The following is a 27,660-nucleotide window of genomic DNA, read 5'->3' as shown; positions in this document are numbered from 1 at the left end:
TATGAAAACAAGAAGGGAAGAGAAAAGTAGGGGAAGAGGAAGAGGATGAGAAGGAAGAAAAGGGGAGTGGAAATGAAGGAGGAAGAAGGGAATGGGGAGGAGGAAAAAGGGGGGAAGGATGGAAAAGAAGAGGAGGAAAGCAGAAAAGGGGAGCGGAGGGGGGCGGGGGGAGGAAGGGGTGGACTCGGGGAGGAGGAGGAGCACTAAAAATAGTCTTGTGATTCATGGATGGCCCAAAACCCCGCAGCGAGTTACATAAAGCCGCGGCCCGGCCCCGCCCGGGCTGGCCGGCCTCTCTGGCCATAGGAACTGAAAGAATCTAGGGTCAGGGTTGTCACACCTAACAGCGTCCCCCCCAGAGCGGGCCGGCGGGCGGGCTGAGCGCGGCCCCCCCGAGGCGGGCGGCGGGGGCGGGGGTGGGGGCGGGGGGCGGCGGCCGAGGCTGCGAGGGGAGCCCCGGGGGGTCGGTGGGGCGGCACGCCCCCCTCCCCGCCAGCTTTCGCTCTCGCTCGCGCCGGGGCTCATGGCCGGAGGAAGGCCGCGGCGGGGGCGCGGGCAGGGGCGCGGGCGGGCGCGGCGCTGACAGGCAGCCAGGCCCTGGGGCGGGCCGAGGCCGCGGGAGCTGCTGCGGGCTCGGGCTGAAGGGTTGCGGGGAGAGAGCGGAGGCTCCCGGGGTAAAGATGAGCGCCCAGCTGGAGGAGAAGGAGCAGCAGGAGAGGCTGAGGGAGGGCCGCCGCCCTGGGGGGACATCCGCGAGGTGCAGAAGCTGGTGGAGAGCGGGGTGGATGTGAATTCCCAGAATGAGGTCAACGGCTGGTAAGTGGCCGGGCCGGCCGTTTGGCCTTCTCGGCGCTTTCCGGACGGCTGCCCCGGGCTCTGCGTGCGGGAGCGCGACCCCCAAAACAGAACCGACCCGCTGGGCCCTGAGCGACCCGGAGTGGGGGCCGGGGGCCTCCCCACATCGAAATCCTGTGGTCCCCTTGTGGGGCCGCCGGGGATGCAGTCGCGGCCCTGCGGTCCTCTACTCGGCCCTTTGGGCCCGGCCTCTCCGGTGCCGGCGCTGCACACAGCAGGCGCCTAAATATGTGCTGCTTCCCCCTCTCCTGTACCCCTGGAGCTCCTCGTGGAGGGAGAGCTTGTCCCCAATATACTGTCTTGCATTTGGGCTGTGCTTAATACATATTTGGTGAATTTTGTAGCAGCCTATCCTATAGACCCGTGGTGAAAGAAAGGGGCTCTGCACCTCAAGAGCGGTCTCCTCATTCTCTCCTTCTCTTTTTGCTCTCCTCTCTCCTTTTTCTCTCTTCTTTTCCTCCTTCCAGCCCAGCCTTAAAAAGAGCTGGGAAGTGATCTGTTTTGTAGGGTTGATGTCACTCCCATTTGGGACTTGACATCTTTTTTCTGAACATTTCAACAACTGCCCTTAGACTCCATGAAAAACTACGTAGTGGAGCTAAAAGGATTGTACGATTCCCCCCCAAAAACACAAACAAACAGGAGCAGTGCATTTTGTAATGAAGTTCTCTGACTCAATTATCCTCCTGCCTCTCTGATTTTCCTGTTGCTAGTTGAGTGATGGATTCCTCCCTTTCTTATCAAAATAGGTTTTTAATAGTGAAATTTTAATCCATGAAGAAATTTATAAGATCAGAGATTTAAAGCTGGAAGGGACCTTCTATGGCCCAAAAAGTCTATATGGTTCACGCAGGACCACCGGGGGTCTACATGGGGAGCCATGCCTTCTGACTCCAGAACCTTTGCGCCTGCGTCTCTCCACTTCTCCAGTCCGCTGGGCCCGAGCACATGGCATTTGCCTGGTGTCAGAGGATAGACTGAGTGAAAAGGCTTAGCTGGTTGGTCAGCATGTCTAGAGCGAGGTGGCTTCCTTCAGCCTTATTTTAGAAGGGGAGAAAAAGGGGCAGAGAGGTTAAATGGTTTGGGTGGAGGCTGCAGAAGCAGCGGCCAGTCCTCCCAGCCCATTCTTCCGATGTTTCTTCCCACTGTACACGCTGCTTCTTGAAAGTCTGTTTAGTGTGAAATTGAGGGATCATGATCCTAAATTCTTTAAGGTTTAATGAATATTTGTAGAGTACTTGCCTTCAAAAAGAAGAATATCATCAGTTTGATAGAGCTAATTTAATTCATTTGAGAAGTAAATTTCTTTTTCTAGCTATGAACTAAATCAAGTATTTTCAAATAGCCTTTCTTACTAATCTTACTAATGCTAAACTGTGCCAGTTTCTCTCTTGCCTCAGTTTCTCGGGCATTACAATCTGGAAACACCCATTTCATTCGATGTTCCACTGGACCGTGGACTTAGGATATCTGGTAAATTACCTTATTTTTCTGAGCCTCCATTCCTTCAAATTTAAATTGAGGCCTAGATAATCTCTGAGAGACTCTGGGAACAGGAGGGCACGGTAAAAAGAAATCCGGATTTGGAAGATTTGTGCTCAGATTTACTTCTGACCTTGGGAAGGTCACCTAAACTCTTTGGGCTTCAGTGTCCTCAGATATAAAATAAGGGTCTTGGACAAGATCAGTCTGTCAAACAGCATAAGCACTTACTATGAGCTTGGGGAATACAAAGAAAATGAAGCACTTGTTCCATTAGGAGAAACAATACTAATGAATATCAGTAAATGCAAAATTTTGTACAAGGGAACTGGTTGGAGGAGGGGAGACAGTGGTGTCTGGGAATGGGATTAGGGAAAGGCCTTCTGTAGGAGATGTTTCTTGAGCCCAGCTTGGATCAAAGGAAACTAAGAATTCCTAGAGGAAAATGTGAGGAGAGAGGGCATTTCAGGAATGGAGGATATCTGTGCAAAGGCAGGGAGATGGAGATGAAGTCATTCATGTTTGCCTTTTTCTCTCTCTTGAGTCTTCTATTTGAATGTCACATTTTCTATTCAACTTTGATCTTTTCATCAGGAGTGTTTCTCTACCTAAGAACTGGTATGCTAGAAATGAGTTTGAAATGATCTCTAACATTCCCAAATCTATGCCTCCATTTGGTGGTGGAAATTCAGAGACAAAAATGAAACAGTCCCTGCCCTCAACTTACCTTGGGGCACAATGAACTAGAACATTTTATATGTAAAGAACTACTAAGTCATTCAAAAGAAGTTTAAAGAGGGGAGAGTGAATGTTAACTACTTAAGCATCACCTTCTGGCTCTGTTTTGTGCTTTCTCTGTTAGAAATGTCACTTATTTGACATAACAAAAGAATGCCTTATATGCATGATTTCCAAGCAATTTCTCTTTTTGTGTCCTTTTTTTCTATCACTTTTTTTTTTTTAGTTTTTTGAAAAATGTTTTTATTATTTACATTTAAGCATTCTTTTCTTTTTAAATTTTGAATTCCAGATTCTCTACCTCTACTTTCTCCCATTTCCACTGTGAAGGCAGGCCATATGTTGGCACTTATACATGTAAAATCATGTTAGCCATATATTTTTAAAGCAAGAAAAATAAAGAAAATGAGAAAATTACACTTAAATTTGCATTAGAATTCATTTCTCTCTAGGTGGATAGCATTTTTTTTTCAACATAAATGCTCTGGAAATTGTCTTAGATCAGTCATTGTATTGATCAGATAGCTACATTCTTCACAGTTCATCATTATTTCAAGTGTCACTACATAATGATCTCCCAGTTTTCACTTCACTTTGCATCGATTCATATAATTCTTGCTATGTTTTTCTGGAACCTAATCATTTCTTACATTAATTAGGTCTGTTTTTTTCTTTTTCTTTGTCTGAGATCATGATTGCTATTTTTATCTTTTTTACTTCAACTTAACTCTTGTATCTATTTCATGTGTATTTTTTGTAAACAATATATTGTTGGATTTTAATTTCTGATCTGTTCTGCTCTTTCCATTATGGTTGAGCTCATCCCATGACATTTTCAGTCATGATTGCTTACTGTGAATTTCCTTCCATGTTATTTTCTTCTGTTTCTTCCTCTTTTTGTAAATCCTGTATCACCTCAAAAAAAATCTATTTTGCTTCTAACCACTTACTCCCTTAATCCATCCTCCCTTTTATCCTTCCTGCCTCCCAGCCCTTCCCATCTCTTCCCTTCCTGTTTCCCTGTTGGGTAAAGTTACATTTCTATAAACAACCAAATAATGTGTTTTTTCCTCTTTGAACCAATTTTTATGAGAGTGAAGTTTAAGCATTGTACCCATCCCCACCTTCAGCTTCCCCTCCACTGTAAAAGTTCTTTCTTGCATACTTATATTTGTGAAAATTATCCCCATTTTACCTCTGTCTTCTTTTTCACCCCTTTTTCAAAGATCACTCCAGCATAATTGACTCACGTTCATGTCCTCAGTCTTCTAACTGCCCTAATAATGACAAAAGTCTTAGGCGTTACTCAATAGTTTAACTTTATTGAGTCCCATATGATTATTCTTTCATGTTTGCCTTTTTTCTCTCTCTTGAGTCTTCTATTTGAATGTCACATTTTCTATTCAACTTTGATCTTTTCATCAGGAGTGTTTCTATTTCATTAAATATCTATTTTCCCCCAGAAGCATTAAACTAAGTTTTGCTAGGTAAATTATTCTTGGTTGTAATCTTAGCTCCTTTGCCTTCTAGAATATCATATTCTGAACACTTAGCTCGCAATCTTGTGTGATCCTCTTATAGTTCCATGATATTTGAATTGTTTCTTTCTGGATACTTGAAGTATTTTCTCTGACATGGGAGCTCTGGAATTTGGCTATAATATTCCTGGCAGTTTTCAATTGGGGTTATCTTTCAGGGGATGATGGGTAGATTCTTTAAATTTCTATTTTGTCCTCTGGATCTAAGATACAAGGGCAGTTCTCCATAATTTCTTGAAATATGTGTAAGCTTTTTCTTTGATCATGATTTTCAAGTACTTCAATAATTCTTAAAAATCTCTGTTCTTGATCTGTTTTCCAGATCAGTTGTGGGTTTTTTTTTTTTGTTTGTTTGTTTTTGTTTTTTCTGAGGTTGGGGTTAAGTGACTTGCCCAGGGTCACACAAGCTAGGAAGTGTTAAGTGTCTGAGACCAGATTTGAACTCCAGTCCTCCTGAATTCAAGGCTGGTGCTCTATCTACTGCGTCACCTAGCTGCCCCTCAGTTGTTTTTCCTAGTGAAATGTTTTACATTTTTTAATTTTTTAACTGCTTTAGTTTGTTGTTTCTTGATTTCTTATAAAGTCATTCCACTACCCTAATTCTAATTTTTAAAGAATTATTTTCTCCAGTGAGATTTTTGTACTTCTTTTTCCTTTTTGGCCAAATCTTTTTAAGGAGTTTTTTTCTTCGATGAATTTTTGTGTTTCTTCTTCCATTTGATCTATTCTGCTTTTTAAAAAGTTCTCATCAGTGGATTTTTGTCCCTCTTTTACCATTTGGCCAATTCTGTTTTTTAAAGTGTATTTTCTTCGGTCATTTTTTTATGCCTCTTTTACCAACCATAAGTTTCTTACATTACTTTTTTTTCTTTTCCCATTTTCTACGTTTATTTCTTTAACTCTTCGAGGAATTCTTGTTGAGTTTGGGTCCAATTAGCATTTTTCTTTGAGGCTTTTAAAAAATAGCTGTTTAAATACTATTCTCTTCTGAGTTTCTGGTTTGGTCTTCCTTTTCACTTAGTTTTTTATGATCCAATTCTTTTTTTGTTGTTCATTTTTCTAGCCTTTTTTTTTTTTTTTTAACTTTGAACTTTATGTTAAAAGTTAGGCTTTACTCACTTCAACTTCAGGCTTTTTTGTGCATTTGTTTTTAGAGATAGTTCTGAGAGGTCTCAAAATTCTTAGTACTTCCAACCAAGGTGGTGTGATCCTGGGACAGGTATGGTCAATGTTCTCCTGATCTGAGTCCTTGGTATCAAGTCCGGGCTAGCTCCTCTGAAGGGCTCAGAATTCAGAATAAGTCCTTGCCCCATGTTGAGTGCCAAATTATAAAGTGTCCTATTGTCTCTCAATAATTTATTTTTCTTTTTTCTTTTTTTTTCTGAGGCTGGGGTTAAGTGACTTGCCCAGGGTCACATAGCTAGGAAGTGTTAAGAGTCTGAGACCAAATTTGAACTTGGGTCCTCCTGAATTCAGGGCTGGTGCTTTATCGACTGCGCCACCTAGCTGCCTCTGTCTCTCAATTATAATCCTTCTCTGGGAGGGGGCTTCTTTTCTGTAAATCCTTTTCTCTGTGAGCAGGTTTCTTGGGAGGCTTCTGGAGCCTCCAGCCAGAGCAAAGGTAGAATCTCAAATCCTCTTCTTCCTGAATCCTGGCTCCTTTTATCCTCCCAGAGAATGGGCTAATGGGTATTCCAAAGGTGTACGCTCCTTTCTGAAGACTAAAGGTGTAAACTCCTTTAAAGGAGCTAGAGAATTGTTAAGTACTATGCTAAATTAGACAGCCGAGTTAGCACCTTAGTAATCCTAACACTTGCTCTCCTGTAACTACAAGCACTAGTATTCCTTTTTGCTTGGGAAGTGTAACCAGGGCCCCTGTTCCCTTGTGATTAACTCTCAGCACTCCTCTTCACCCTGCCATTGGGACACAGAACTGCATGTGGGCACTAGAGTTGCCAATCGGTGCAAGCTGCGCGCAGTGCCAGCAAAGGGTCCCCTCTAATCTCTAGTTATTTGCCCAATTCCCTTACTGTCTTTGGACTGAGAGCTCTCAAAGCTGCTATTGCTGCTAAGTGTGGGCTCTGGATGCACTTCTACCCCATGTCACAGGCTTGTCCAACTAACCTCAAGGTTTTATTGGGTTGGGGAAAAAACTTACCCCAATCTTTTGTTGACTCTGTCACTCCAAAAATTTGATTTATGGGTATTATTTTAAAGTTGTTTGGAGGAGAGTTTTGGGAGAGTTCAGCTGGGTGGCTGCCCCTAATTTGCCATCATAGTTCCCGCTAGCATTTTTTATAAGCTTTTGAAAAGTCGTTTGATTTAATATGGCAAAGGGAAATGGAGAGAGGACATAATGTCCTTTTTTTTTTTTTTTTTTTCCTTTATAGGGGATTTTTTTTCTCTTCAGCTTTTGCATTTAAAACACACTGACATTTATTCAGTATGTCTGGGAAAATCTGTTAGGGGTGAAACAATGGTGCCTCTCCTAAATTCCTTATTTTTACAAATTCACTGAACATTTATTGAATATATAAATACAAATAATTATGAAAGATGCAGAAATGAAAAGATGTACTTTCTGTTCCCCTCCACGGAATTTATAGCTTAGTAAGAAGAAAGGACAAGATGTGAAAGCAAATAAAGGTAACACATAGTATCATTAAATTTAAAAAGAAAGTTAGAATTGTGGAATCACAGAAGGCTATATTTAAATGAAGCCTTGAAAGATGGTAAAATTTTAATTCCAAGGGGTAGGGGTTTCAGGAATCAGGAACACTGGTCAGAGGTACAGTGATGTAGGAAAACTGGATTTTTTAATACTGGAGGGCCATGAAAATAAAGGGCTGTTGTATGATGTAACATGCCCTCCTGGCAGTTACAATTACTAGTCTGCCCTAGGCCCAACAGAGTACCTTTGACCACTGACCTTTGCAGTGTCAACTCTACCGGGCTAGCCTCCTCTGAGGCCTTCAAAGGTCCCTGGCCACGATCTCTTATATCTATAGTTTAATAACTGATAGCGCGCTCAAGAACAGCCATGTGTAATCTTAAAAGCCTTTATTATACCTACTCATATAATGCTCTGACTTGTTAAACTCCCTAGTGAACACCTGGTCTGAAGACCAAACTCCTTACCTCTCGGCTATCCATCAACTTGGCTTGGCTACCCACAGGCTAGGGAGCCAGGTTAAAGAGAGCGACTGCTGCCTACAGTGGGCTTATAAAGGGCCTGTGAGGTCATACACACAGCCAACCAGCGAGAGAGCCATCACCCATTACAAAGCTATCTCAGTGTGGCCAAGATCCCACCAAAGGGCAGTCCTAATATCCACAGATATTACTTCCGGGCCACTCAATCTCCTGTTACACTGTGGCCGCCCATTTAAAGGGCCCTTACAATTCCCTTCTCTTATTTTGCGAGAACCACATCCTTACAGTATGAAGTGACCAAAAAGTGAATTGAAGCCAGAGTAAGGAAGGAAAAGCTTTTCATACCATGGTCAGAATTTTTCACCTGGCTTGTTAAGTGTGAAGCTGTTAAAAAATTTTCAATTAGAGGCATAATTCGATCATTAAACTGTCAGTAACTCATAGGATGAATTTGAAGTTTTTGAAGTTAATTAGAAGCTACTGGAACAGTCCCCCAAAAAGAGGTCATGAAAGACTGAACTAGATGGTAATAGTGGCAATAGACAGGAGTAGTAGATCTGACAGGAGCTAACAGATTATTTGTAGGGAGGAGGACTGAAACGTGACACATGATTTCCATGTCAAGCAAACTAAAATAGTGAAATCAGGAAGAGGAATAATTTGGTGTGGCTGAGATGAATTTGACAACTAGAACTCCTGATTATACTTATAGCAGGCATTTAAAAGTCCTGGTGTAGAACTGAGAGAGGAGTAATCTCAATCATTTTCTCCTCTCTCTCGGCTGTAAAGAGCAATATCAGCAATAATGAGCATGGTTCAGTAACTCTCCGGAGTTAAAAAACTCGCTATATTAATGTGATATCCTAACTGCAAATCTAAAGATTTGAAGAGTTAAAGTTTCATAATTGATTCCCATATCACTTGTAACTAAGCACAATATCTGCCTGTTGGTTATTAAGGAATAAGTACAGTGCTGTGGGAAAGTTAAAAAATGTTGCTTGGGTACAAGGAGTTTTGAGTTAGAGCAGCCTTGGGCCCTGTAACTGATTTGTAAATGATCTGTGGCTTTCCACAGCTTTGCTGTGTATGAAGTGCTAAGTCTTGTCAACTTAATCTCACTTTGCATTGAGATCCTCCTCTCCGTGACCTTTGTTGTTGTTCACCCTTCATTTTCAAAGATGATTAATGATAGCTTGACTTGTGTAAGAATTGGGTTTAAGTGAGGCAGAACTGCACAGACTCATCAGCTTCTCGTTCTTGAGTCCCGTGGCAAGACAAAAGCCAGGGGGACTGCTCTGACCCAGAGTGCCATGGATTAACTTGCCAAGCTTTGAGAGCTCCCAGGGCCAGCCCCGATGCCCTCATGGCTGTGGGAATGTTCTCATAGGCCTTCTAATTCACCAATGCATGAGTTCCCTTCCATCTGGTTCTGCCTGTCTACTGAGATGGTTTTACCCAGGCATGGCCGCTGCATGCTGTAACTTCTTGGAGCCACAGGTGAGAGGTGACAGATGGACACCCAAGGTGCATGGGCAGCCCTAAGAAGAGCTCAGCAAGCCCTCTCACCGAGCTGCTAGTTCTCTCGGAACCCCCATACAGATCAAGGACCCTAGCTGTGAATTGTCACCTTGGCCTTCAGCTTGTGCAAACAGATGATTTATTTCCAGTGAGTGAATACTTCCAAATGGAGCATATTTTTCTCATCATATTCCATTCAATAGAAGTGCTCACTTATAATTGCTCACTCACACATCTTCCTTGGTTGAGACAAGAAGGTCAATAGATGAAGTTCTTCCATTATTTTCCAAAAATAACATTCAGTCTGCCAATCCAGTAGTTTGTAATCTAAAGGCAAATGGATAAGATTATAAATAATATTTGGCAACAACAGTATTATACGATGATCAATTCTGATGGCCGTGGCTCTTTCCGACAATGAGATATTCAGGCCAGTTCCAATGATCTTATGATGAAGAGAGCCATCTGCACCCAGAGAGAGGACAGTGGGAACTGAGCATAGGTCATAACATAGGATTTTCACTCTTCTTCTTGTTCACTTGCATTTTGTTTGCTTTCTCATTTTTTTTTTTCATTTTGATTTGATTTTTCTTGTGCAGCAAGATAATTGTAATATGTATACCTATATTGGATTTAACATATTTTTTACTATGTTTAACATATATTGGATTATATGCCATTTAGGGGAGGAGTGGGGGGAAGGAGAGGAAAAATTGGAACACAAGGTTTTTCAAGGATCAATATTGAATAATTATCCTTGCATAGGTTTTGAAAATAAAAAAATTCAATAAATTAAAAAAATTCTATTTAAAAATGTGTGATATTGATAAAGTATAACACTACTATATCCTTCTGTAATAAGGATACATAAATAAACCAATCCATAAGCAACCAGTCAGTTGGACCTTTTAGGAATTGTTCTGACTTTAGGGTTAAGTTTTCTAGATGCCAAAAGAATTTTTCTATAAAATTTTCCTCCTCAGAGTAGTGCCTTAACATTGTCTTAAAATGGGACTACTATTATTTAGCACACCTATATTTGGTCTTACCTTTTCAGTCATTTATTTCAGTTCATTAAGTAAGTGGATACTTCAAAACAGATTAAATGATTTGCTTTTTGTGCCTATAGAATGCATTTTGCACTAGCTGCTGGGGATTATTTCAGTCATGAATCATTTCAGGCATATCCAATTCTTCTTGACCCCATGGATCTTTTTCCATACAATTTTCTTGGCAAATATATTGGAGTGGTTTACAATTTCCTTCTACATTGACAAACAGAGTTTAAGTGCCTAAAGCCACATAACTAAGAATTTTCTAAGGCTTCATGTGAACTCATCTTCCTTACTCCAAACCCAGCATCTACTATTGAGCCAACTCAGCAACCAGATTTTTCAGTATATATTAGTTATTCTTTAATTTCTTTTAGGCAGAGTTATATGTCTATATGCTAATCACATTTCTATCTAACACTAAAACCATAGCTCTTCACAGCATACATAATTCCTTGGTCTAAATAACTTATTCAGAAATTGCTTGAAGGTTAGGGAAATATTTTGTTTATTTGCATTTAAATATACAATTTTCTTGCAAATTAAAATCTAGACGCTAACTTATTAAGCACATAATACATTGTATACCTTTAGGAAAAGAATTATAGGTAAATGTGCAAAAAGTTGAATCATTATTTTACTGGAACTTATTACTTAAGATTCAGTTCTATAAATCTTCTACCCACTCTAGCTGGGGCATTCTTCCTAACATTTTTGTGAATACCAGTGAAGCACAGGTACTGCCTGTCTGTCAGTTTCCCTTAGCTCTACCTGATTCCCTTGTCCAGTCATATACTTTTTTTGTGACGTCCTTTGCATCACTTTTCTCATGCACTATTTGGTTGGTACTATGTTGCCATTTGCTTACATCCATTGTTCTCTCCATTGCCTTTTGGGACATTCTCAATTCTAATTCTCCTGAGACACATATTCCATGACTTGGAATCATATAATTTTATTATAAGAAAATTGATATTTTAATAAAGATAATTTTTTCTTTCAGGGAGAGACTTGAGGCTACTAAAAGCAGTGTATCGCCTCCCAGAAGTCAGTTCAGCCTCCTTTTTTTTTTTTTTTTTTTTCCAATTCTGGGCCCACCTCATTGCTCATGTTTAAAGTATGTTAAGGCCTTTTACAAAGTTTATCCATCCAGCTGCACTCCATAGGCAGGATAATAAACATTCCATATTTTCTAGTTATGGGTTGACCACTTTTAAGTGATTAGAGATCTCATTTAGAGGATCCTGCATTTTATACCACCATATGGCATCACCTTACAAACAAGACTAGTGTCTACTGGTATATCCTTTGTTAGTGACAAACACTTTTGGTAAGCATACTTCTCTCTCTTTTGTGCCTTATTTGTTATCAATGATCAATGATAATGGTTAAAGTTAAATATTTAAAAGTTTAAGTCGGGGCACTAAGTGGTGCAGTGGATAGGGCCCCAGCCCTGAAGTCAGGAGGACCTGAGTTCAAATTTGACCTCAGACACTTAACATTCCTATCTGTGTGACCCTGGGCAAGTCACTTAACCCCAATTGCCTCAGCTAAAAATAAAAATAAAAGTTTTAAGTTAATTGTTGCTTTCTCTTTTAAAGAATTTTTTATGAGGTTGACATATTCATGAAAGATACCTTGTTGGAGGAAAGCTTTCAAGCAGCAGTTTGCTACCAAATCAAATACTTACCCATAATCAGTACAATAGTCACAGTGGTATTTTATATTTCTGCCCTTTTCAGGTAGAAATTGTGTGACTGCAAAAATGTAATCTGTAATAGAAAATCATTTTGTGAAAACCTACCTGTTTATTTCTCACACATGCTTCAATGTTGCCCTTGATGCATATATATAAGTTATTCTTATAAATTTTTTTTTAGAATTTGTAATATAGGTGTATGGTTTGTAGTTTTAATACTTTCTTGTTCATCTTTTTTTTTTCTTTTTTAACAAGTTTAATTTTTAAGGCTTTAGCATCCTCCATCCTTTCAAGTATAAGAATTGTACCTTCAATGTCTTCAAAATTATCTTGCCTCCACCAGAGCTTTTCTGTGTATTCTTGGTGTAGTAAAGTTGCCCTTTTTCATTAAAGCCATTACTGTGTTCTTATGCATTCCTCTTCATTTCTCATCAGGAGCTGTCATTTTAAAGCCCCAGTGTGGTGATTATTCTGATTTTCTTATGTTTGTAGTCCTTCTGATTTTATTCTTAAATTCCCTGGTCATGATTTTGAACAAGCTTTTTGCCTTTTCTTTTTCTTTCTTTCTTTTCTTTTCTTTTCTTTTTTTTTTTTTTTTTTTTTGAGGCTGGGGTTAAGTGACTTGCCCAGGTTCACATAGCTAGGAAATGTTAAGTGTCTGAGACCAGATTTGAACTCTGGTCCTCCTAAATTCAAGGCTGGTGCTCTATCCACTGCTCTACGTAGATGATCCATTGTATAAGCTTTTTGTAAAATTATTCCTCACTTCTTTCTGCTCCTTGCTTCTCACTGTTTTATGAGTTACCTCATAATCACTGATCCTTCTCCATAATATTTAACAGATGAGTATAATCCAGACTTGTTTTGCCTTTAGCTACTCTGTCTCTGCTTGGCAAAATGAGCTAGTGTTGAGTGGTAAGGCAGTTTATAGGGACTTTTCATCTCTTTATTATGACTGTTGGTTTAGAATGGTTAAAATTTTTTATAAAATGGTAATGATCTGTATCAGCAATATCTAGTCTCTTAACCATTACCCATTTTTTGGCATTAATAGCTTATTTACATAGGTCACAATGGAGTTGCCTCATATAAGGTATACATCTACCTTATTTGTTATCAAATAACAATTTTTCTAATTTGATATTAATTTTAATCTTGACTTTAACAAATATTGTGGTCTGGCAATATATATATATATATATATATATATATATATATATATATATATATATATATATATATACATATATATATATATATATGTAGCTAGTTAATTGTAGTAATAAAATTATTAGTATGTCATTTCCTATGGCAATATAACCAGATTCATTTTTTTTTGTGATATTACTTATTCACTATATTAAATACCTTTCAGTCTCCTTATCTTAAAAACAAATTATTAGACATGGGCATAAGACTTCTGTATTGTCTAAAAGCCTTTGACTCTCCTTTTTGGTACTAGAACCATGTTATCCAACATATTTTCAGTCTTCCTCTGATCACTTTTGCATTGAAGGTGCCGAGTTCTGAATATATGTTGTTTTAGTCTGTAGGGTCTTCTTGAGTTTATAATTTTTCTTCTTCTTAATCCTTTGCAATGAATGTTGACACATAAGCTGCATTTCTTTTTGTAGTGCTCTTGCAAATATGCAATAGGAGGTATCTATGAAATGATGTTTCTTGTTGCTTGTAGACAAAATAAAATCAAGCTCTTTATTTGCCTTTCCAAGTATAATATGTAAGCCATCTTTGTTGCTACCAACTTCCTTTTATTTTATGTTTTCAATTTTAGCAATAATAGAAAATTGATATGATACATATATGTCCATCATTGGTCAATGCACAAGGATTTCACATTTGTAATACTAATAATTAAGTTAAACTTTATAGATGGTCTTAAAACAATGTGATATTTTAAGCATTCTTTGCCCTCTTTCTCACCACTCTGCTACAGTTCCTATAGAAAGGGAGGGAGCCACATAGGACTGAATATTATTTCATATTTTTCTTTGTTTCATGAGATGCTATAATTAATCTCTCTGTACTTATTAGCTAGATGGATCTTCAGAAACCAGATATGATTTATTGGGAAGAGATTATTATTACCATAAATAAACAGTGCAGTTAAGAAGATTTTCATTTAAAAGGAAAAAGTGCTTTCATCCCAGATGAACTTTAAAACAAATTTTTTTTTTTGTTGTTGTTGTTGTAAGAGTAATTTAGGTGGCAGAACAAAACTAAGACTATTGGAAGTGAATCTGATAAGAATCATTGAGCAGCACTGATGCATCTGAAATGCTTTTTAGGGATCACAAGTTTAACCTATTATGTAAAATTCAGTTTTAAAATATCATAAGTGGTTTGGTGATTTACTTTTGTAAGGACTTAAATTTAGATTTGTAGACTCTTGATGTTAGCCCATAGTTAAATTTATTATGTAAGTTATTTATGAAAAATAATTTTAAAATCTCAAATTCTCTCTTCCAACCTCTTTTACATCACTGTTATTTCCACTTAGGACTTGTTTGCACTGGGCATGCAAACGAAATCATGGCCAGGTGGTTTCTTACTTGTTAAATTCAGGAGCTGACAAAGAGATTCTTACTACAAAAGGTGAAATGCCAGTCCAACTGACATCAAGAAAAGATATCAGGAAAATTATGGGAGGTAAGTTTGGACTAATTAGTAACTTCTGGTTATATACAATTAACATTTATTCTCATAATCATGTTTTCTGTGCTGTTGATTATATTAAATAATCATTCATAAACATTTAATAGTTGCCTACTGTGTGCAGAGTATTATACTACATATTGGGGAAGGTATAAGGTATGGATAAGACATATTTTCTGTCCATTTATATCCTAGTAGAGGAATAAGATACAAATACAGATAATTATTCTTTATATACATTACCTTATAGTATATTAATGCAAAGTTATAAAAATCCAAGATGGCAAATCGTTTCTAACAGGAGACGAGGGTGAAGCCTTTTTCATAGAAGAGGTAGTATTTAAATTAAGGTTTAAGGTATATGTAAGAATTGAACAGGAAACAGAGAAAGAGAAAGCATTGTAAGCACAAGAAAAAATATGAGCAAAGAGATGGAGGTTGGATTATATACAACATATTCAGAAGCAAAGAGTAGTCCTGCTTAGCTGCATAGAGAGAAAAATGAAGGCAAAGTGATAGGTGATTCCAGTTGAGGAGGGCTTTGAATTCCAGCAAAGGGAAGCTGTGGAGATTTTTTTTTTTTTTTACTGGGGTGAGGTAGGGGAGACATGACTAGATTAATCAACAAGAAAACTTGTTGTATGAATTATCTTATTCCTGAAAGGAACCGTTAAAAGGTTGTAATAGTCCATGCAAGTGGTTATGAGGCCCTGCCCTAGAATGATTGCAGTTGGGAATAGAGATGAATGGGAATACTCTTACAAAGGTGAAATTGGTAGAACTTGATTGGATATGAAGAAAGAGAAAAAAGAAAATTAAAAGATAACTCAAAATTCTGAGCATGAAACAGGATAAATGGTGATATCTAAAAATAGAAATAAAGTCAAAGTTTAAGGGGGAAAGATAATTGGCTTTGGGCATGTTGAATTTGAGGGCCTGGTGGGACATTCAGGGAGAAGTAACTTCGAAGAACGACAGAGTCAAAATGGCAGATTAGCAAGAAGCAGTACTCTGAGCTTCTCCCCCAAACGCTCCAAACAGATCTAGAAACTGCACCAGGCTGGGGCAGCTAAATGGGACAGTAGATAGAGCACTGGTCCTAGAGGCAGGAGGACCTGAGTGCAAATCTAGCCTTAGACACTTGCCAATTGTGACTTTGTGTGAATCACTTAACCCTGATTGCCTTGTCAAAAAACGGAAAGAAAGTGCATTATGATTGTGAAATCCAGAAAAGTCATAGTGCTCTGGCCAGTCCAGGTTGGCATTAAAAGGTCTATGGACACTGGAGAGGGGCTGAAGCCAGGAGCATGTTGAGCTCAAAGCATTCTTACCCAGCCTGGTGCTAGGTAAGGGTGAGAAGAGGTTCCTGATTCATCCCATGACACTGTCAGACTCACAGCAGGTTCACCACTATCTAGCTCCAGCTCACAGGTAAAAGGTGGTCCCTGGTAGGGAGGCTGGGGAAGCCCTGGGTACCAGAAAGGAGGAAAGTTCAGAAGCAGGAAGGAGCAGAGTATGGCTTAACCTATAGATGCTCAGTGGGGTTTCAGTTCTATCATCTCACCCAGCCTAAAGAAGAATAACCAGGGCAGGATTGGTTCCCAGACCAAGTGAAAACCTGCTGACCTTTGAACCAACAGAGTCTTCCAGATGGCTGACAGGGGCCAAGCCCAGGAGTGTTCTGTTGCTCAGACCCAAACTTAACTTAGGTAGGACCTTGTGGAGCTCAGACTAGAGGGACAGCAATCAGACTTTGATCTGGATCAGAGCACTTTGGAACACCAGCCAGTCCTTGGGATCCTAAGAGAACATAGGTAGCGGGACCAGGGCACACCTTCCCCCTGAAGCACAGCAGGACCCACCCCGAGCATCAAGTCTGAAGTTGGGATGTAGGATGGAAAAGTGAGCAAACGAACAAAAACTTCATCATATTCATCATAGAGACTTGTCCTGGTGGGCCAGGAAACTCAGGGCACACACACAGAAAAAGAGAATGGTTCCAAAACATTGTGCAAGTAATGCCGCATAGGAGAACACAGCTTGGGCACAAACTCAACTAGGTGATGAGGCAAGAATTTTAAAAATCATTTAAAAAAGTTTTTGTAAATAAAATAAAGAGCTTTAGGGAAAGGTGAGAAAGAACTGAGAGCTATGAAAAAAAGAATTGGAGAGGGAAATAGCAGTTTGAAACAAGTCATGTAAAAACCTTGTGCAACAACAAACTCCCTGAAAATGGACCAAACAGAAGCCAATGACTTGATGAAACAACAAGATAAAAAGACTGGGGGAAAAAATGTAAGGTATTTCATAGGAAAAACAACTCCCTGGAAAATCATATTGCGAAAAAAAAAATTAATGACTCATAAGACTATCTGAATGCTTTAACCAAAACAAGAGCCTAGATATCCTGTTTCAAGAAATCTTAAAGGAAAAAGTCTTGAATCTCCTAGAAACACAGAGTAAAGTGAAAATAGAATACACTTGTCACTGTCTGAGGAAAAAAAGAAAACTTCTGGGAATATTATGGCTGAAATCCAGACTTTCCAGGTCAAAGAAAAAATACTTCAAACATCCAAAAAGAAAAAATTCAAGTACCAAAGAGCCATAGTTAGGATCAAAGATGATTTAGCAGCCAGCACTATAAAGGAATGGAAAACTTGGAATACCATATTCCAAAAGACAGATGATGTTTGTATACATTCAATAACTTGCCAAGGGTGGGGATTGGAGCTTTAAAGAAATAGAGGATTTTAAAGAATTCTTGATGAAAAGACCATGTCAGTGTAGAAACTCTAATAAAGAGAAATATAAAAAGCTCAATAACAATGAACAGTGATGAAAGACTAAACAAGGATAAACAGCTTTTATTCAAACATGGGAAGATGATAGATGTGTTCCCTTTGAACTCTATCATCATCAGAAGTTATAGAAGGAGTCCAATTAGACAAGGTCTAGGAGGAGTTCTGTTTATCTTGATGATCTTAAGAAAAGAATGTAATGAGAGGGGAAGAGGAGTACAGTGGGTGAGGGAAAGAAAGGGAAAGTTAGGAAAAAATTCCCTCACATAATCAGAGTGCACAAGTGGCCATCTATACAAATGCAGAGGTAGTAGAACCTCACTTTTCATATGAACTGGTCAAAAGAAGCAATTATACATACACACACACACACACACACACACAAAATCTAGTACCAAAATACATTTAATTCAACAGAGAAATAGGACGGGAAAGGAAGAGGGTTAACTAGAGAGGATGGTAGATCAAGGAAGTAAAGTCCTAAGTAAACACAAGAAAAATCAGATCAAAAAGGGAAAAAAATTAGGGAAAAAAAAGCAAACAAACAGAAAAAAGTGAAAATACTATGTTGTGATCCATATTCAGTCCCCATGATATTAGAAGAAATGATGAAAAGAATTAATTCCAAGAAACTTGAAAAGGATTATATTAATACATAATAAAATTAGCAGAATCAGAAGAACAATTTTTACAGGAAGCACAATGTTAAAGACAGCTTTGAAAGACATTCAGTGGGATAACCAATTCCATAGAATACCACTTATCATGTAACAGAAAGGTGATGCATTCAAGATAAAAGTGATGTGATTTTGGACATGACCAATGTGTTCATTTGTTAGCATTTAACAGAGGGTTTGTTTTGTTCTGTTTTTCAGTGGAAGAGGAAGATGAGAGGAAGAAAAAAATTGTTCATTTAAAAAATAGTATTTAAAAGAAAATATAAACATCAGAAAAAGGTCAAGGAGGATGAAAACTGAGAAAGAGACATTAGGTTTAGCAATAAAGAGACCAATAGTGACTTGGGAGACCATTACTTCAGTGAAGTGGTAGAAATGGAAATCAGATTGAAAGGGGAGATGAGAAAGTAGAGACAACAGAGAGGTAGATATCATGGTGTTGTTTGGGGGGGCAGGGTTTTGTTGATTTGCGGGGAGTTAGGTGTTGAAGGACAGAAATAAGAAGGGTTGAGTGTATCAAGTTAAGGTTCTTTAAGGATGGTGGAGAAGTAGACATATTTATAGGAAGCATGGAAGGAGCCATCAGCATATGGAGAGGTTAATATTAAAGAGGGAACCAAAGAAGAATAGGCTCCAGGTGAGACATTGGCAAGGAGAAGGATCACCTTATTTTTTGTGGCCATAACAAAGAGGAGGAGAGAGGAATAATGCTGAAGGTCTCTGAAGTATGACATTTCAGTGGAAAAGAAGTTCTTGGTGGGTGGCCTTAATGGACTGTGAGGTGAAACCCTTTACTGAGGGAATTGGGTGGCCTGGAGAAGGTCAGGGAAGGAAGAGGGAAGGGATGAAGGTGAGGGCTGTTGGAAACTAGGAAACAAAATTGTAGTGACTGGTTACTACTCCCCATCGCTTCCTTCAACCTCATTCTGTAACTTTGGAGAAAACAGAGATGGGGAGGGCTGACGGTAATCATGGCAGAGATAGCGTTTAGGTGTGGCTGTGAGGACCCATGCCTTGATGCAGTGGTCAGAGTCGTGGTTGTAGGAGAGAGGAGAAAGGGATGAAGACAGTCCCTTTAGATGTACCTGTATGGTAGGTCTAAAAAGAAGGTAAACAGGTGCTGAAGAGAGCAGAGGAGCAGCATTCTGATAGAATCAAGGGAGTTATATATTGTGTCAAAAGATGCAGAAGTAATGGAGGATGAAGACCAAGGAAAAATCACTGGATTTGATGGTCTTTGAGAAAACACTCTACAGTGTGAAGGTAGAAAGCCATGGTACAAGTTGTTAGGGAGAGAGTGGATAAGAAGATAAAGAGATATTCATTACAGATTACTTTAAAAAAGATTTGGCTGTAAAGTAAAACTAGAGATAAAATAGTAATTAAATGAAGTCTAAGAGGATTTTTTTTTTTAGAATTGGGAAGACCTCAGTAAGTGTAATCAAATGAGGAGCCAGTGAAAAGAGATAGGAATTGAAGATACAGGAGAGAGAGAATGAGACTGTTTAAACAAGATTCTGAAGGAGTGGGAGGAAGTGAAGGAATGGATGATAAATGAAAGAAAAAAGCTCAGTTTCTTCAGTAAAATAGGAGGGTGGGTCATCTGCTGCAACTGTTGAGGAATGCTTTGGGGTAAGACCTTGGGAAAGAAAAGATTTGGAATAGATATTGTGGAGAATGAGGTCAGGTAGTTGATTGGAAGAGATATTGTGGAAAATGAGGTCGGGTAGTTGATAAAGGTAGGATTGTTGAATTCCACTAAATTACAAATAAATAGTTTGATTTCAGGATTCAGCAAATCCAGTATGGAGGAGAAGGAAATTCTTCTGATGTTAGTAGTTTATCAATGGCCAAAGTTTTTGTCATGCTCCTTTTCATGCTAGTTTTCTGACAGTTTTTCTCCTTTTTTAGTGGAAGATGATGATGATGACCTTCCAGAGCTGAAAAAAGATTCAGAACTGCCCTTTATTCCCAATTATTTGGCTAATCCATCATTCCCTTTTACATATACCGCCACACCAGATGGTTCAGCTCAACTGCAAAATGGGAGACCCTCCACACCTCCTGCATCACCCCCGTCTGATCACTCACTTCCTGTGGTGCCACCTGGCGAAACACCCCGACTAGGGTCCTTTTCACATGACCATACCTCCTTGGCATTAGTCCAGAATGGGGATATGTCTGTCCCCTCTGCCATATTTAGAAAACCAGAAAGCACAAAACCTGGTCCGGTCTGTCAGCCACCTGTGAGTCACAATCGCTCCCTGTTCTCTCCTGTCACTCCCAAACCACCGGTGTCTCTGGATCAACAGAATGGGACTTTTCCAGGACCAACACCAGCATTCCAGCCATTTTTTTTCACTGGAGCTTTTCCATTTAATATGCAAGGTAACATATTAGTAGACCTACCCTTGGGACCAAGTAGATAATACAAGTCCTATGTTTATCTACTTTGTGAAGCACCAGGATTACTGGTAATGATAGTACAAATATACATGAAGTACTATGTATTACATTGATATGAAAAAAGAAAATAAGTTTAAAAAAAAATCACACACACACCCAATGTCTTGAGTTTTAATAAAACTAGACTCCAGATTGATAGGAGGCAGAGGGGAGGAAACCATAATCTCTGAGGAGAAGAGCACTTAAAAACCAAGGATCTATATATATAGTTCTATGCTGTTTATCTGAGATGAGACTTTATGTAGCAAAGTTACTTTTTTTTTCCTTTTTAGTGCTTCATCATTTTCAGGTGTGACACATTGTTTCTGATAACTTTGCATACTTCTGACTTCAGAATTGTTTAAGTTTATCTTAGCAGCCAACCAGTCCACTAACCTTTCATCTACTTTCTTTTCCTCATCCTGCCATCCTATTGTTCCTTAACAGTTGTTAAACCTATTTTTAAACTTTCATTGACTGATGAGATTCTCCAACACTGAATTAGTCTTGTCCTTTCTAATATCTGAGGCAAAAGCTCAAATTTATACAATTATAACACCATTTCATTCAGTATAATACATTGGAAACTTATCCAAATTCCCAGAGCAAATGAGTTGTTCAGTTCAGTAAAGTCCAACAATTAAGTACCTATGATGTCCTCAGCAGAGACAGGGAAAAGAAATGAAAACATTAGAAGAGGGCACATAAGGAATCCTGACTACTTTAGTATGAGAGTAGCTGAAAGCATATGACTATTAGGACAGGTTCAGATGAGCAGCTAACCTAGAACATTCTCTTTCATGTTTTCAGGAATGACAGAATCTCTCCAAGCTTGATAGAAATGGATTTAGAGGAATAGTTATGTTCAACTTCTATCTTGTACTATTGTATCCTACTATCTATTCCAGAGCTGAAAAAAAGATTCAGAACTGCCATTTATTCCCAATTATTTGGCTAATCCATCATTCCCTTTTACATATAGCGCCACATCAGATGGCTCTTCTCTCTAGGAGATTACATTCTAATGGAATTCTTTTCCCACTGTTCTGGAATTCCTGAGGACTGGAGAATTTTTAGAAAAAGCCATTCACATGTGTGGTTTAATAGCATAGAATAATTGTTTTCTGATATTTTAATGAGCTGATCAAAATTACTTTTATTAGGATCCATATTTTAGGGCATAAGTCATGATAAGCTCTATAGCTAGGATTGGAAATCAGAAATTTATTTTCCTTGGTGGTGAATTTTTAACACTAAACTAAACTTCCTTAGGAGCAGAACTTTGATCTGGGAAAGATCTGAAATTAAATGGGATAAACCATATAGAAAGCTTTTTTAATCTGTTGGATTTCTTAAGAAAGCAATTTATTTTGCTTTTCTTTAAAATTACTTTTTTTTTTTTTTTTTTTTTTTTAAGAATTGGTACTCAAGGTGAGAATTCAGAATCCATCTCTTCGAGAAAATGACTTCATTGAAATTGAACTTGATCGACAAGAACTCACCTACCAGGAACTGCTCAGAGTGAGTTGCTGTGAACTGGGGGTTAATCCTGACCAAGTGGAGAAAATCAGAAAGTTACCAAATACTCTGTTAAGAAAGGTAAGATGGGGTTGGATAGGAGTATTTGTTTTTTGCCTATTTCAAAATCACAATGTTGCATTGACATGCCCCAGTTTTGTTGGGGTTTTTTTGAAACCTGGTTAGAATAGTACAGGATAGAAATTGAACATAACTGTATCTGAACCTGTCCTAATAGTCATATGTTTTCAGCTACCCTCATACTAAAGTAGTCAGAATTCCTTATGTGCCCTCTTCTAATGTATCGAAGTTAATCATATAAAGTATGTTATAGCAAGATCTGTACGTAAGCACCAGTGCTCTGGGCTTCTAACAGAGAGAGCTCATTGTACACTGTGGTACAATGGAATAAGGAAGCCCATGTCAGACACTCACTACTTCTGTGATTCCGGACAAATGAGATCACTTTGTCTTTCTAAATCTCTGTTCTTTCCCCCTTAAAATGAGTGATGGCAGGACTATAGGGAGGATCACATGGTAAAACATGCAGAGCACTTTGCAAACCTTAAAGCACTGTATATGGGTACTATTGGTAATATATCCATATGTGTAACCCTGACTGCTCCCTCCACTGACTTTGAGCTTCTTTTAACCTTGACCACTGCCAGTATTTCTGGGATTTAGTAAGTGCCACAGCGGGGGTATCATACAGGACATTGTACAAACATATGGAAACAATCCTCCGTCATTCATTGCTACTCATTTTTGTTTTAGGACAAAGATGTTGCCCGGCTTCAAGATTTCCAAGAGCTGGAACTAGTTCTAATGATAAGTGAAAATAACTTTCTATTCAGAAATGCTGCATCAACACTGACTGAAAGGCCGTGTTATAATAGGAGAGCTTCAAAACTGACTTACTAACAGCATCAGGAATCCTTACCATGGAGTATTGGGGTGGCACATGTCAATTTCTGTTTAAAAATCTAAAAATCAAGGCTAATGCCCTAAAATTCTGCAGTTACCTGAGAGGGCCACAGATACCACAGCATAGTGCGTACTAACACAGTTCTGGCCTGGAGCTGTCAGTGACAATTGCAGAGCAGATTAATTAACCTGTTCTGACCAAGTAGAAACCCCCTACCCACAAGCAGTGGTGCTGCTCTTCCTTGTCTCTTGGTGCACAAACTCCTTGCTTAAAGCTTCAAATCCCTGAAAAGTTACCCTGAGAGAAAAGCTAAAAGTTTCTTTATAGAATGTGTTTTATCTGCAGAGTGAAAAAGCTCCTGGCAAAAGGGCAGAGTGGAGTCTGTTCTTAAACCACTGTCAAACACTACCTTGATGAGAGGAAATGCTCTTTTCTTGGTGCTGAATGCACACAGCTCCTATTTAATCTAAGCTAAATAGAGAAAGGAATAGCCTGAAAAACATATCCGACTAAGAACAGATTCAAAGCGTCACTTTGTTGGGGGCAAATACAGGTACTAGACATAAATTTATATGACTTGCAGCTATAAGGTGATATATTCATAAATGTTACTCAGGTTAAAGGTATTTAAGGCTACAGTAACATACCCTAGTTGTAAATATGCTGTCGACCAAAATAGTTTCCCTCCTGTTTTCCTTTGTAAAAATCCATTCATGACTGCTTTATCTGTTCACAGTATGAAAATCATTACCTAGAAAATAGGTATTTCTGCATTAACTTCTTAGTGGTCACTAGAGGTCTCTCTAATGCTTCCTAAAAGAGTAACCAGATTTTTTTACTCCTTGAAGCAATTACTGTCATCAACATGCTTTATTTTAACATGTAAAAGAGCCCAAATGCTGCAGTCCCAGGGTCTCCACCTTCATTTTCCATTATAATTGAAAAGCAATTTTAAGGTTGTTCTGTTGCTATTTTCAAGGCTATTGTGGAAAACATAGCAGAAAAGGGGTTAGCATCTTTATTTTTATATCAAAGATAAAGGTTATTTTAAAGTTATTAGGATTTCTATGCAACTTGAAACTCTCTGTTGCTTTTGTAAGCAAATTATGTTGGGTCTTTTGTGTTTTTCTACTTAAAGCCAATTGTAACCCTCACATGACTTTCTGGAATAAGTTAATTGAGAAAAACTGATTAAACTCTTGTGCATGGCATAAGAATTTTTTAATGGATTAATTCAAGGTTCTTTTTTCCTTCCAGTGTCTTTAATGCTAAAGAAAAGCTACTCTCTTGTTTAAACTAACAGCTTAACTTCAGAATAAGAATTAGCACACTTAAACAAGATGGTGGGGGACAGCTGTTGAGTGGCATCCCTGCTGTCTTAGGAAGCTTTTTTCCCCATAGTGCCTATAGTTTCCAAAGAAACTTAACTTCCTAACTGTGTTAACTTAATTTTATTGGTACACTACAATTTAGTGAGAAAGTACAAACGATGTCAGTGGAATAGAATGTTATCCTGAGGTAATGGCCTCCTGCTGCTACCTAAATGCCGAAGCTGGGTTGAGGTGTTTTTCAAGGCCAGCTTAAACCTGTATCAATCTGTTTTGCAACTTAATTCTTGTTCTACCAAATTACTGATTGTGACTTATCATTGTACTAGGTGTTAGTATAGTAGAACGAAGGTAATTAGTACTTGCTTTCTCCTAAGTTGTTTAAGGTAGAGACCTCCCTTGTTTTTCAGCCAACTGGAAAGTGAATTTGCCCAAAAGTACTGTTTGCTTTGAAAAAAGATTTAATATCATATTGAGATGATAAAAATCTAGGTCTCTTTCAGAGGAAATAAGTCTAGTATGACCTCACCTTGAACCTACTTGGAATAAAACTCTTCCGGCTACAGTATGGTAGTAATTAGTGGCTGGATGTGTCTTTCCAGTGTAGCAACAGGTAGACACACACCAGGATAGTTCTCAGGCTTATTCTGTCTGTAGTCAGCTCTGAAAATAGTCAAAACAAAGGGACTTGGGGATCCAGAGAGGAATTATTGGCCTGTCATAGAGTTGCTCTAAAGTGATCTGCCGAAAATTGTTGGGTCAATTGGTTGAAACTCACATTTAGCATCTGAATTACAATGCACAGTTGCTGGTAGGTGAGTGTAATGTCTTAATCTATGCATTCAGAGAAATATTTTTATATGCTTTGTGTAATTTATAACAAGGATTTTTTTTAGCTTTGTTAACTGTGAATCTCCCCCAACTGCATAATTAAAGCATGTGTTCACACCATGTATCAACATCTGAAAGTTTTTCTCTTCATGCATTGCTGACTATTTAAACATAACAAGTATTATTAAAATTAAATATTAACTGCCTGAAGTTTGGATTATTTCATTCCTGCTTTTTGTTAACTTACAATATCACAACTAGGTATTAAACTAGGGGAAAGTTTCAGAGGAAAGATTCTTGGAATAATAGACATATTCTACTCCTGGACTTTTTGCTGCAGCCACATTGTCATTGTCATTGTCACTCAGAGTTGGACATATTGTTTAGTGTCCTTTTTACAATCCATAGCAGAAGCCTTTATTTCCCCAGAGCAGCCATGCATTTGAGAAATGGAGGTCATTCCTGATTAATCAAATATGGTGATAATCTCATATTACAGGACAGAGACTGACTTGGGCTGTCAGCTTCTGTCATGGCACATAATAAGAGCAGAGGCCTCAAAGGATAGGAAAGGAAGAACAACGGGCTTACACCTTCATGTCTTTGGGAAAGATGCTAAATTTATGGTGTTTTAAGGAAGCCAGAGCAGCAAAAAGTAGGCTTCTTTCCAAATTGGCCTAATAAATCGGAATGTATCACTGAGACCTTTTCTTAGCACCGACCAGAGGTAGAATAATTTGGACATGTGTATGCTCCTAGTTGTTTTATCATAAGGATGGAATACTGCCCCATGCCCATAAAGATCTGAAATGAAGCAGCCTGCCAAAAAAAATGTGATTAACCTTTTAACAAATGGTCCTGCAGCAGAGACTGACCAGAATATGTGGGAAAAGTAGATCAAAGAAGGTATCTCTACACCAGCTATAAATCTACTCAAGACAAATTAAAGCAAACCCAGAAGCAAAGAAATCATAACATTTGAGAAAAAAAAGATGTGATATCGGGAGATGACTCCCTTCACCCCCAATTTTTTTTAATGCAACTAAATCTTAAATAACAAAGAGAGATTTGTTTCATTTCCCAAGCCTGGTATTTGAAGTGAACTTTGCCCCAAAGAAGATAAACCTGTTTTCATTTCCTTGCTTAAGACTTTTAGGATTTAATTTGCAGCTCTGTTTACTAGCTTGAGATTGTTCAATTTTATAGGCAGAGATATGAGCACATCTGTGCCACATTCAACTTCTTGAAATGAGAAGGAAGAACATATAGGCCTTACAAACAGCAACAGACAATCTCCCCCGAGGAGTGAAGTGTTCCGGAGCCCGGCCTCAGTGAAAGGAGGTGCCAACTGGTCTGAAGAGGATGAGCATAGGAGTCCCTGTGGCACTTTGACCCCAGTTCTCCAAGTCCTGGGAGTCCAGGTTCGGGCTAGATAGAAGGTTCTTTGTGTGATACTTTTCTCTCCGAATCTCTAACAGCATAGCAAAAGCAAATGCTTCTCATCTGGATAGTCATGTAAGCCAAAAACTTCAGTGTTTGAATTTTTGAGACATTTCCAACCAGGTAAATGTTTGCCCCTTTCTTGAACACACAAGACACGCGCACACGATCAAATAAACAGCTCCTGTGCACAGTGGCTACCATACATCTTTTATTTCATCAGTGCTCGGGCCTTTAACAGCTTCATCGTTATCCCAGAGTGTTGGACAAAGTTCCTGGCTTGGGGTTCAATGTTCTTCCCAGTAAAAAAGATTTATTTTTAAGTGCTTTTGTATAGAAAAATGAGAAAAAAAATTGGGAGGGAATTGGGGGCCTGCAAGAATGTCATTTTAGATTTTATATACTTTTGTATAGAAAATATGAGAATAAAAAGCTGGGGCTGGATTTTAGAGTGTATGAGGCTGTCATTCCAACACATGTTTATGTTGAAGGAATAGTACTGCAAAAGGAGCCCAGGATTGGGAATGAGGAGACCCTAATTATACCTAGCATATTGCCAATACGCTATGTCACTGTGGGCAGGTCCTCCTCCTAGCTCCAGGTCCAGGTGAAGTAATTTGCCACAGCTTACACGGCTAGTGTTAGGATCTGCATCTTCTGGCTCCCAGTCTGCCATTTTCTACTGCGCCAAACTGCCTCCTTTAAAACAAGGGGAGTGGATTGCATGGACTATCAAGTTTTGTTGTTTTCGGTTTTTTTGCTTGCAAGTTTTGCAGTTCTTTTGCACAGTATTCTTTAAAAAAAAAAAAAAAAAAAGCCCCCTCTGTTATTTTCCCCTGCAAAGGGAGGCCAGTGACGGCCACGAGGAAAGGCGGAGTCCGTTAGGCAAGCCCGGCATCCTTGGCCATCCCATAGAAGATGCCTCTGGCCGCGATGAGATTTGTTGGAGAATCAAATTCCGCTATGGTCCCTCTGTCCAGAACGAGGACC

At 38.8% G+C, this 27,660-nt stretch overlaps 2 protein-coding genes across 2 annotated transcripts in view; one reads left to right on the top strand and one right to left on the bottom strand.

Annotated features, from left to right (window-relative positions):
• Positions 1–536: 536 nt before the first annotated feature.
• LOC141539266 (ankyrin repeat domain-containing protein 40-like) lies at positions 537–25,440 on the top strand. The gene is given in 6 exon segments (XM_074261783.1): positions 537–731; positions 734–816; positions 14,554–14,702; positions 20,095–20,571; positions 22,046–22,227; positions 22,921–25,440. Coding segments are annotated over 6 exon segments (1,089 nt in total). The 5' UTR covers positions 537–680; the 3' UTR covers positions 23,068–25,440.
• ABCC3 (ATP binding cassette subfamily C member 3) overlaps positions 23,465–27,660 on the bottom strand; it is a 76,264-nt gene continuing 72,068 nt past the window's right edge. Inside the window, exon 31 of the mRNA XM_074261782.1 lies at positions 23,465–27,660. Within this exon, the coding sequence (XP_074117883.1) occupies positions 27,552–27,660 (109 nt within the window). The 3' untranslated portion in view covers positions 23,465–27,551.

Source organism: Sminthopsis crassicaudata, chromosome 4, assembly GCF_048593235.1.
Source record: "Sminthopsis crassicaudata isolate SCR6 chromosome 4, ASM4859323v1, whole genome shotgun sequence".
NCBI lineage: Eukaryota > Metazoa > Chordata > Mammalia > Dasyuromorphia > Dasyuridae > Sminthopsis > Sminthopsis crassicaudata.
Note: the sequence above shows the minus strand (reverse complement) of the source record. Positions and strands in the feature narration are given on the sequence as shown.